We start from the raw sequence: 9,407 nt of genomic DNA, 5'->3' as shown, positions 1-9,407 counted from the left end.
GGGGACGGGGATGGAGGGGCCCAGCCCAAAGAGACAAAACCAACCCATCACACACGGCGGCCGTGATCCGTAACCCATTACATGTCTATCCACAGGGTCCACTTCCGTTTTCAAACAAAAAAACGGACAGTCACCATCGCCGTACACGTGTACATTGGCCATTGATGCCTTGCCTTGACCCAAAAATGAGATGAGATGGTACTTGATGATGAACAGTTGAACATAAATGTTTGTACATAGAAAGTGACTGTGATCTCCACCACCTTGCACATAATCCTTGGCCAGGCTGATGATGACAGTTGCAAACAACTTGCATAAGCAAATGAGGTGAATTTAGTGAACTACCAAGGACAAAAATTATATATAGCAATAAATAGTATACGTGTTATTTTACACCAGTAAAATTTCTTAACTCCGAACAAGAGGGTACATTCAATAAAATTTAAAATTTTAGCATCAACTTGTTGATGAGCTTATCTGATTATGTACGCATAAATCCTGTGGAATTATAGTATCGAGAGAGATTTTATAGTTTGTATTTTAAAGTCAGGGATTCAAGTATGTGTAGAATGATCGAAAAACGGGGAAATCGGCATAAGGTTGATCGACAAAAGCGTATTTAAAATCTAAAACTAAAAGTGTTTAATTAATTTAGAAGATTTTAGTGGAGTTTTATTAAGGGAGCAGATAACTTACCTGCAACAATGGGGAGACTAGTATATATAAAACGGAGCAATATTTGAGCAAACAACTTGCAAACAAAATCTTACCAAACACCACTTTGATGCTAACTTAATTACTTGCCTAACTCATGTACTAGGCGTAGCTTATTAGATAATTTAAGTGATTCCAAACCGGGACAATTAAAGTGTTAAAGACATATTGTAATGTTCAAAGACAGAATATTGTTGCCCTTGGATCAGGAACAGATTATATTCTTGATCTTCGTCAAAAATGGCAGAAGAAAGCAATGCAGCCGTTAAAAGATGCAGTTTCATACGAGTCATGCATATCATGCAATCAAGGAGTCTCTCATACCAACCGCATGCCTGAAAATATATAGCTTTTCTGACGGCAACAGAAAGTCATGCATGAAGAAAAGTGAACCCGACGAATTAGAGAATCCCTCATGTCCCGGGCTGGTCGAACAAAGCAGCAACATAAACATTTAGAACCCGGCCAACACCGATATATATCCCCCTCTCTCGATCGAGATCACTCTCTATTTATCTTCTTCTTCTTGCTCCTCCTTCAATAATTCCTCCTGGTCTTTTTCCGGCTGAAAGAGATTGCTGCATGTGGACTCCTTACCTTCTGTCTCTCTATATAAACATCATGCATGCATGCATGCATGCATGTCTTTTCATCCCACTCAAACCTACCCTCGATCGATCAGTATCGATCTTACATAGTCGGCTAGCTGCTTCTTTTTCATTTATATAAGTAGCTCGATCTATATATACGTCGATGACAATGACAAGCGTGCATGTATATTAATTAATATTAGTTATCAAACTGATTAATTACCAAATCAAGAATCATGATATATAATTGGGATTCTCGAATTAAGGTTTCTTGAAGTTGCATACCAACCACCAAATATGATCGTTTGTATTGTGTCAATGTGAAAACTTAACGTAAATGATTACTTAACTTGATTAGCATCAAAGTGGTCGAGTAACTTCAAGGGCAAGCGAGATCTTTCTTTAAGTAGCAGTATCTCAGATAAAATAAGGGTGTGTGAATATGTGCATGAATTAATTGTTTGACACATACACAAATGGAAAACATATAATTGACATAAGAATGTCATTCTCCAATCTCCACGAGACTTTGTCGATCACTATGGTGGCAGTTGAAGAACTCATCTGATAGAGATATACCCACAATAAAACTTGTGGAGGGGGAAACATGAATATACATATATAGCAGTATGATTCCACAAAGGGACGAAGCATTGACTTATAAATTAAACGAGTCTACATTCAGATAGATTTGAAATCATCATATGATTGAACCATTGGACGGTCCTACAAATAGATACCCTAACTGTAGGAGATCAATTTGATACATTGAATCCCAGCTGTACGTACGTGTTTGATTTCTGCCCAATTTACCGATTATGATCGAATATATAGAGCTCTATGAACTGATGGGTTGTTGAATCATTGATAGCTATAATCTGAAAACTGGAAGAATGTGCCAGCTATGTTTTGAGCTTTTTATCTGCCCTTCATGACCCAATTACCCACAATGATTTCCATCTTTTCTCTCATTTTTCTTTCATTTCTTTTACTCCAGTTAATCGATCTTCACTTATTAACTCCTTCACCCGAAGTTAGTAAGTTGTATTAACCTTAACATTATACAAGATTCCAGGCTCGATAAGCTAAAGAATTAACCGATACTGAGATATAATTCCATATTTTTTTTTGTAGATAGTACATTCCCGAAGGACCTTTGAGTTAAACGTAATAGAAACAGTACGTTTTCTTGAATTGAATTAGACCCTTCCTTTATATCAACATGATTGTTTTTGACATTTTGTAAGTTTGTGGTCCAAATAAGCATGCAACATGGTTTTGTATTTTGACAATATTTTGAAGATGTTAATTATATGTCCTATATCTTTGCTCATGCACAATGTTATTGCGGCCGGGCATGTTAATTTCTTAAATTAATTTGTAGTGATCCTTATATGTGTGTGTATCTATTTCGATAATTTTTCTTTGTTGTTTTGCTAAAGACCTATTCAAGTGTACCCAGAACAAGAGAAATAGATTCATCCAAATAATTTGAAAATTCTAACGCAAGGACCATTAATAATTAGTTTCTCACCATTTCGTTGTAAATAAGAATTAGTGTAGGTAAGTGTGTAGTACCATTGCTTGCTAGCATTTGAGCACGAATCTGGTCCCGTGTGGTATTGTAGCTCGATCACCTTGCAAACATATGTGATCAATTTTCCATGGAATGATTCAAATGACGATGTGCGTACTTAATTATCATCTTGCTAGTTTTAGTTCTTAGTTCGCTAGCTTAACATGGAATACCTTGATTCACTCGTTAGTGAAAATATTACATTGATCATTAGCTAGGTATTGATTTTGAATCATTTGGTTAGCACGCAGTGAAAAGATTTCCAAAGTCCAATTACAGTCCATAATTGTCCTTCATGTGATTAAGAGGGTTGGATTGCAGAGTTTGAAATTCAGGTTAATAAAAATGAAAGTCAAGAATTGAGGCGCCTACTTATGAGTAATCTCATCAATTGTCAAACATGCTTTATGTATATTGGCTAGCTCATGGGAAAAGACAAGAAAAGAATCAAAAAATCAAAATATATGTATGATTTCTACTTTGAGGCATGCATGGTAAAATCACACTTTGTAGTTAAACTGTTTGGCCAACATTTTCTTTCAAATGTATGACCTCTAAATAGTCCTCTTGTTCTATCATTATTTGCTTCAAGAGGGTATGCAATAAAATCGCTCTTATCCGATTGAAAGTTCACAGTAATGACCTCTAGATTCATTAAACGACATTTTACCATGTTACAAAATGTACTAACTGAGAAAATCTATTACTTAAAGACCCATAACATGATTTGACGATTAATAATACTACTTTGAAGACTTATTAGTTATTACCAATTAAAGGTGATTGTATCATGTCATACATACTGTTATCATATATCGCTAGGGGAAAACTGTGACAATGAGGTATGCATCACCTAAAGAATATCCTCTAATTTCCACTTCACACACCAGATTGACGACCGGAAAAGACCATCACAACTGTTATGGGATGAGGTCGACAAGGATTAAGTAAAGATGTAAGGTGCCTTTGGACTTTGTTAATGGAACCAATTTTTCAAAAAAAGGATAGGAGTAAGTAAATTGAGCAATGAGGATCATGTTACACGGTTAGAAATTGAATCTAGTTGAATAATTCATGCAAACTAAATTTCAAAATTGCCAAGGATTCCAATTGCTAAAAAGAAATTGGTGTATAGTTAAAAAGACAATTAATTTAGAGGCTCGGGAAGAGCCAAGCAACCACCTTTGCTTCTCTCCGTTTCATTATGTTGTGTTTGCTTTTTTCCTACCAAGGAAAGGAAGTATGGGAGCTGAGAACAAAGTGATCACTGATCAGTCCAAGTAATAAAGAGTGAAACAGACCAAAGTACACAACACCGAAGTTAGATAGGAAAAGCACCCAATTTTATTAGAGAGCAAAGAATCAAAACGAGTGGAGGGAAGAAGAGGAAGCTAGAATGGCTTCTTCTGATCAACGCACCCATATATTGGATAAACGCAATAACTCTCTGAAAAAGAACCCAACCTAAACTGGCAAGCACAAACCCCAGCCACGTTCTCTACTGCCACAGTGCCACACACTATATCCAAATCCAGAAAGGTAAGAAGAAGAAGAAGATAGATGGAGAAGAAATCCAGAATGGCATTTATATCTATATATCTATCCCTATCTTGCGCCAGTGGTGCATGCTGTGTTATGTTTGCTTCATCATCACCAATTCACCATCATCATTTTCTTCAGTACACCCAGTACCAGCTCAGCTAGATCACGACGAAGACAGTGATGACTGATGAATGAATGAGCTAGCAGGAGAACGATTGATCAATCCCTAACTTCAAAACCAAACCAAACCCAAAACCCCATTAAAGGCTAACCCAACAAATCCAAAACTGAAAAAGCAGCCCTGGCTTTTGCTCCAAGAGGGCGCTAGCCGGACACAGCTTCAGCCAACCATTAAAGACACTGCAAGCTTCTGCAAACTCAGAACACTCAGACGCAGAGACCATTGAGTTATCTATTCACGCCACACACATCAAAACTGACCACCCCCATTAAATCACATCTCTCTGCCACCCCACTCACATGCATTGTATTGCACTCCTTGCTCAAACATTATTTCTCAATCAAAATTTCAAATATTTTCAATCAAATCCAATGAACATTAGCACTAAACACTAGCATTAACATTACCGTCTACATAATTTGATTAAAAAATAAAAACATTACCGTCTACATGAATCAACATGAAACATACAAAAAAATTTGCAGAGGAAGTCTAAAAAACAAGTAGCCTGATCGATGAAAGTAAAAAAAAAAACCAGCTTAGCTTCTAAATTCACAGTAAGTTTAACCCGATGAAATGAACCCAGAAAGTTCGACAGGAGATGCCATCATAACTCCAACAACAGTCTACCCTCTTGTTTAGCTTCATCTGTGTATGTGAACTAAATGAAGTAATAATGGGAGTGCAGTGAGTAGTTTTTGGAGTGGCGATATCATTTCCAGAAAGAAACGAGTAAAAAGACTCGAACTTGGTTGGTTTCTGATCAGTAGGGTGGCGGAGGCGGTGGTTGTCTTGCAGTCGGGGCCCAGATAACATCAGTAGGAAGGTGACCGCTGTACATGGCCATCCCACAAGACAGCGCGGGCGCGTGACCCCCACTCTCCCCGCCCGTCGAGAGTGGCGGCGACTGAGCTTCTCCTCCCGACACGGAGTTCCTCGGCGCGTCGACGTCCTCCATCGGCAGCCGGTGGAACGAAGGGTTGTTGAACGATGCGGCGATGATGTAAACAGTTCCGGTGGCTATAAGTGCCCCGGCGATGAGTCCTCCAACGATCTGGCCCTGTGGTCCGGCGAGGGAGATGGTGAAGCCGTTGGGTATGGGTCCCGTCGCCGTCTTCGGAAGGAACGTGGCGGAGATAGAGAGGATGTCGAAGCGGCCGTGGAAGGTGACAGTAGCGCCGGGAGTAGTGGAAGGCTGACGTAGAGTGACGTTGGCGACGGTACCGGAGCCGGTGAGGATGACGAGGCCGATGTTCTTGCGGCAGCAGAAGCGTGAGACAGCGTCGACGACGTCGCTGCCGCCGGGGACTTCGAGAATGTAAGGGCTCATGGCGGGCTCGGAGTCGCGGGTGATGAACACAGGCGGCTTGGGTTTGTTCTTGGAGCCGGGAGGGCGGCCCCGGGGGCGGCGCACGACTTCAATGGTGGCGCCGTCGCAGCCGGCGGGGTTGTTGGGGTCGGAAATGAGTGTCTTTTGGGCAGTGCCGCTGCTGGTTCGGCTAGTGTCTTCTTCTTCAGAAGTCTGGGGCTGTTGGCATTCGCGGGCGGAGACGGGAGTGACCTGGAAGGGGTTGGAGAACTGGTGGTGGTACTGCTGCTGAGGGTGGTGGTGTTGGGTGTTGTTGGAGTTGTGATGGTGAAGCTTGGAGAACATGTTTGGGGTTTCACTCTTGGTGTCACCGCCACCTCCATATTCACCTGTCATGGTTGTCTTCTGTAGTTTTGAAGTAATGTTTTTTAAGATGGGAAGTGGAGCTGATTGGTCGGGGGAAGATTTGCGGTGAGAAACTTCTGAGAATAAAAGAAAAAGGGAGGGAAGGGAAGAAGGAGAGGGAACAATAATGGGGGGTTTTGTTTAATGGTTTTTTCGAGGGTGAGATAGGGTTTTGATGATGATGATGATCGAGAGGGAGGAAGAGGTATGGGCGTGGCGGATTTCTTTATAATAAAAAGGATGAGGGGGGGGGGGGGGGAAGAGGATGAGGATGGTTCGAGAGAGGTGGGTGAGCTTGGAAACTAAGTAAGGACTAATGGCGCCGCTGTTCATGTGGGAGGTAAAGTAGGGTCCACAGGGGAAGCATGAGCAGTCATTGAGGAAAATGAAACGAGAGAGAGAGAGAGAGATTTGTTCTCGCACCGCCTTATATGAACAATTCTTTTCTTCAAAGTTAGAGAGAGAGAGAGAGGAGGGGGGCCTTTATTTTCTTTCCCGACCGAGTGGATTGAACACGACTCGTTACGAGTGTCAAGTTTTGGGCAATAGGGGGATCATCCCTTTTCTATTTTTCATTTTTCTTGTTAGAAGAAATTGACGGTATATATAGATGTCTTAAGAAATTGACGGTATATATCATTCAGTTTCAATATCGTTCGATTCAAAATTCACATACTGCGTCATGATTAATTACCCTCTTAAATCAATTTAATTACAAATAATAATTTAATAATTTGGTGTTATTTTTCATTATCTTAAGACTTATATTCACATTGACAACTCTATCGTTTTATTTAAATTTAACAGAATTTAAGTCGAAGATCGTGTACAAATCAGATGAAATAAACAAAAGCTATACCATGTTTAATTATACTCAACCCGTAGATCTTAAGCGAATTCTACACTAGGTTTAGACTTAAGACTAGTGATGCATATGTAAAGTAGTCACTTACTTTTACTTAAAGAAAGAGATGAAAGACAAAAATGAAAATCCATGTGCTAAAATGGAAATGTTAAAAAGCAGATGACATGCTTTGACTAAGGCTTACAGGGGTGGGTTTGAGTTCATTATCGTATATAATATATGCTTAGATAGCAGGCACATTTGGGTTTGTTTCATTGTCCACTAAGTCAGATTTATTGGTGTAAGTAATTGTTTTTCAATTTAAAACAAATTCAAATGTAGAAACTAGACAACAAATGTAGGTGGACCACAGTTCATAATCATAAGTTGATTGATCTTCTAATGCAAAGGGACAATGGCTATCTCTGGAACTGCTCAATACTCACTAGGGTAATTTAACCTTAATTTGGTAAATTGTTGTCATTTAGAATTGTCGATCCATCTAATAGTTTACTTAACTAACTGAACTAAATTATTAATTAATTGACTTAATTCTGTACCATCATCAAATAAGTTTCATACCAGATATGCCTAGAATATCTCATGTCTATATGAAATATTATAGCTAGATTATGTTTAGCAACAAATATGCTCCACCTTTGTCGGAGCTCCGCTTACGAAATCTAGGGTTGGGTGAAGGCCAGCGTCGGCTCGGATTCCGTTCTGGCCTGCTCGAATTCTGGTGTTCGTCGTCGTGAGTGAGACAATGGTTTTGGAGATTCTGGTTGGAACTTAGGTGTCAGATCTTGGGAATTTTCTTTGAGTTCCTGGTATTCCGGTGAGGCAATTTCTCGGTAGATGGCAGGGGTTCAACTGTTCAAGGTCGGCTGATTTAGAGTCGGGGGAGGAGGCGGGTTTAATTGGTGTGTGTGTGATCGAGATCGTATCAAGGCAGATCTTGGTTTTAATATATATTAGTCGGGTTTGAGCCCTAAGATCGACCTCCTATTCTTAAAAAGAACGTACCATTAATGCAACGTTTGCAATACGTACCCTAGAATACTTGCATTGAACTAAAACCTCATTCGGTCATTAACATTTTTATCGATATCTTTGTACTCATGCAAGTAGGTGCCGACTCGAATTTACGTTTTATGTGCATCTCATTAACATTTTTCCGAATGAGCAAAATCAGCAAATCGCAACAGTATTTTGTTACACTTACATAGGGGCGCCCAGGTGGATACTGCCAGGTTTACTCAGACCCAAATTAATATGCTGATACTGCTAGCTGTATGGTATGTATAAACATATGGATCGATGCTGATAAGTGAATTATACATGTATAGTCAGTATGGTAGTTGTTGAAGTTAACCACAGTACTGACTACTGAGATCTTCAGTTCAAGCTCTTATACTTAGCTGCTGTATGTGTCCCTTATATATCAATCAACCATGAAATAATAAATCGCGCGCCGCCGTATATATATCTTCTTTTAATTTTCTTCTTCGATCTTTTGCGTCGAATGAGGATAAGGTGGTACGTACTCTACTCCTTCCGAGTAGCTAGCTGTGGTTTTAGCTAGGTTTCTTCTAGCAGATCGAGACCTTTGTTTGTAAATTACTGATTTATTTTCGGTGTCTGTCTGTCTGGACAGTGGAGGGGTGTGGCGGTTGGTTGGCGGTTATGAGGAGTAGTGTGGTTTTGGTACAGACAAAGATCTTGCATTTGCTTAGTGACTACAACTCGAAGACTTCAGGTTCAAGTCGGCCGGGGAGTATGTGTCAGAGAGACAGTAACCAATTTAATTAGAGCAGCCCCGTCGATCGCACATGTCTCGACAGCCGACTACGTACTTTAGAAGTTGATCGATGAGATGAATTTGCTTACAAGCTTATTATCTGTATCTTTTGAAAAAAAGTATACCAGCTGCCAAATCCTAAATGAATCAAAGGCAAGAGTTCCAATGCATGGCATTTGGGTTTCTTCCCCTTTTCTTCTTTTCCATATTTGATAGATTGGACCCCAAGTTTAAACCCTTGATTTGGAAATATTGGAAACAGATGCCTAACTTTGAGAGAACTTCTACCCATGCAGTCATGCATGTTCGAACTTACGTGTGATGCCAGATACGTGTTATATATTCAAATGTAAGATCGCTAAGTTTGCGGTTTCGAAAATCTCCAAAACTACGATACGAAAAACATTAATTTTCGTATAAAGAATTGGTCACATACCATCTTCCA

At 39.8% G+C, this 9,407-nt stretch overlaps 1 protein-coding gene across 1 annotated transcript; it reads right to left on the bottom strand.

Moving 5' to 3' along the window:
• Positions 1-4,956: 4,956 nt before the first annotated feature.
• On the bottom strand, positions 4,957-6,541 carry LOC126794140 (AT-hook motif nuclear-localized protein 28). The gene has a single exon (XM_050520803.1). It carries the CDS (start codon positions 6,306-6,308, stop codon positions 5,367-5,369), a length of 942 nt encoding a protein of 313 aa, XP_050376760.1. The 5' UTR covers positions 6,309-6,541; the 3' UTR covers positions 4,957-5,366.
• Between the last annotated feature and the right edge of the window lie 2,866 nt (positions 6,542-9,407).

The sequence above is a fragment of the Argentina anserina genome, chromosome 5 (genome assembly GCF_933775445.1).
Source record: "Argentina anserina chromosome 5, drPotAnse1.1, whole genome shotgun sequence".
NCBI lineage: Eukaryota > Viridiplantae > Streptophyta > Magnoliopsida > Rosales > Rosaceae > Argentina > Argentina anserina.
Note: the sequence above shows the minus strand (reverse complement) of the source record. Positions and strands in the feature narration are given on the sequence as shown.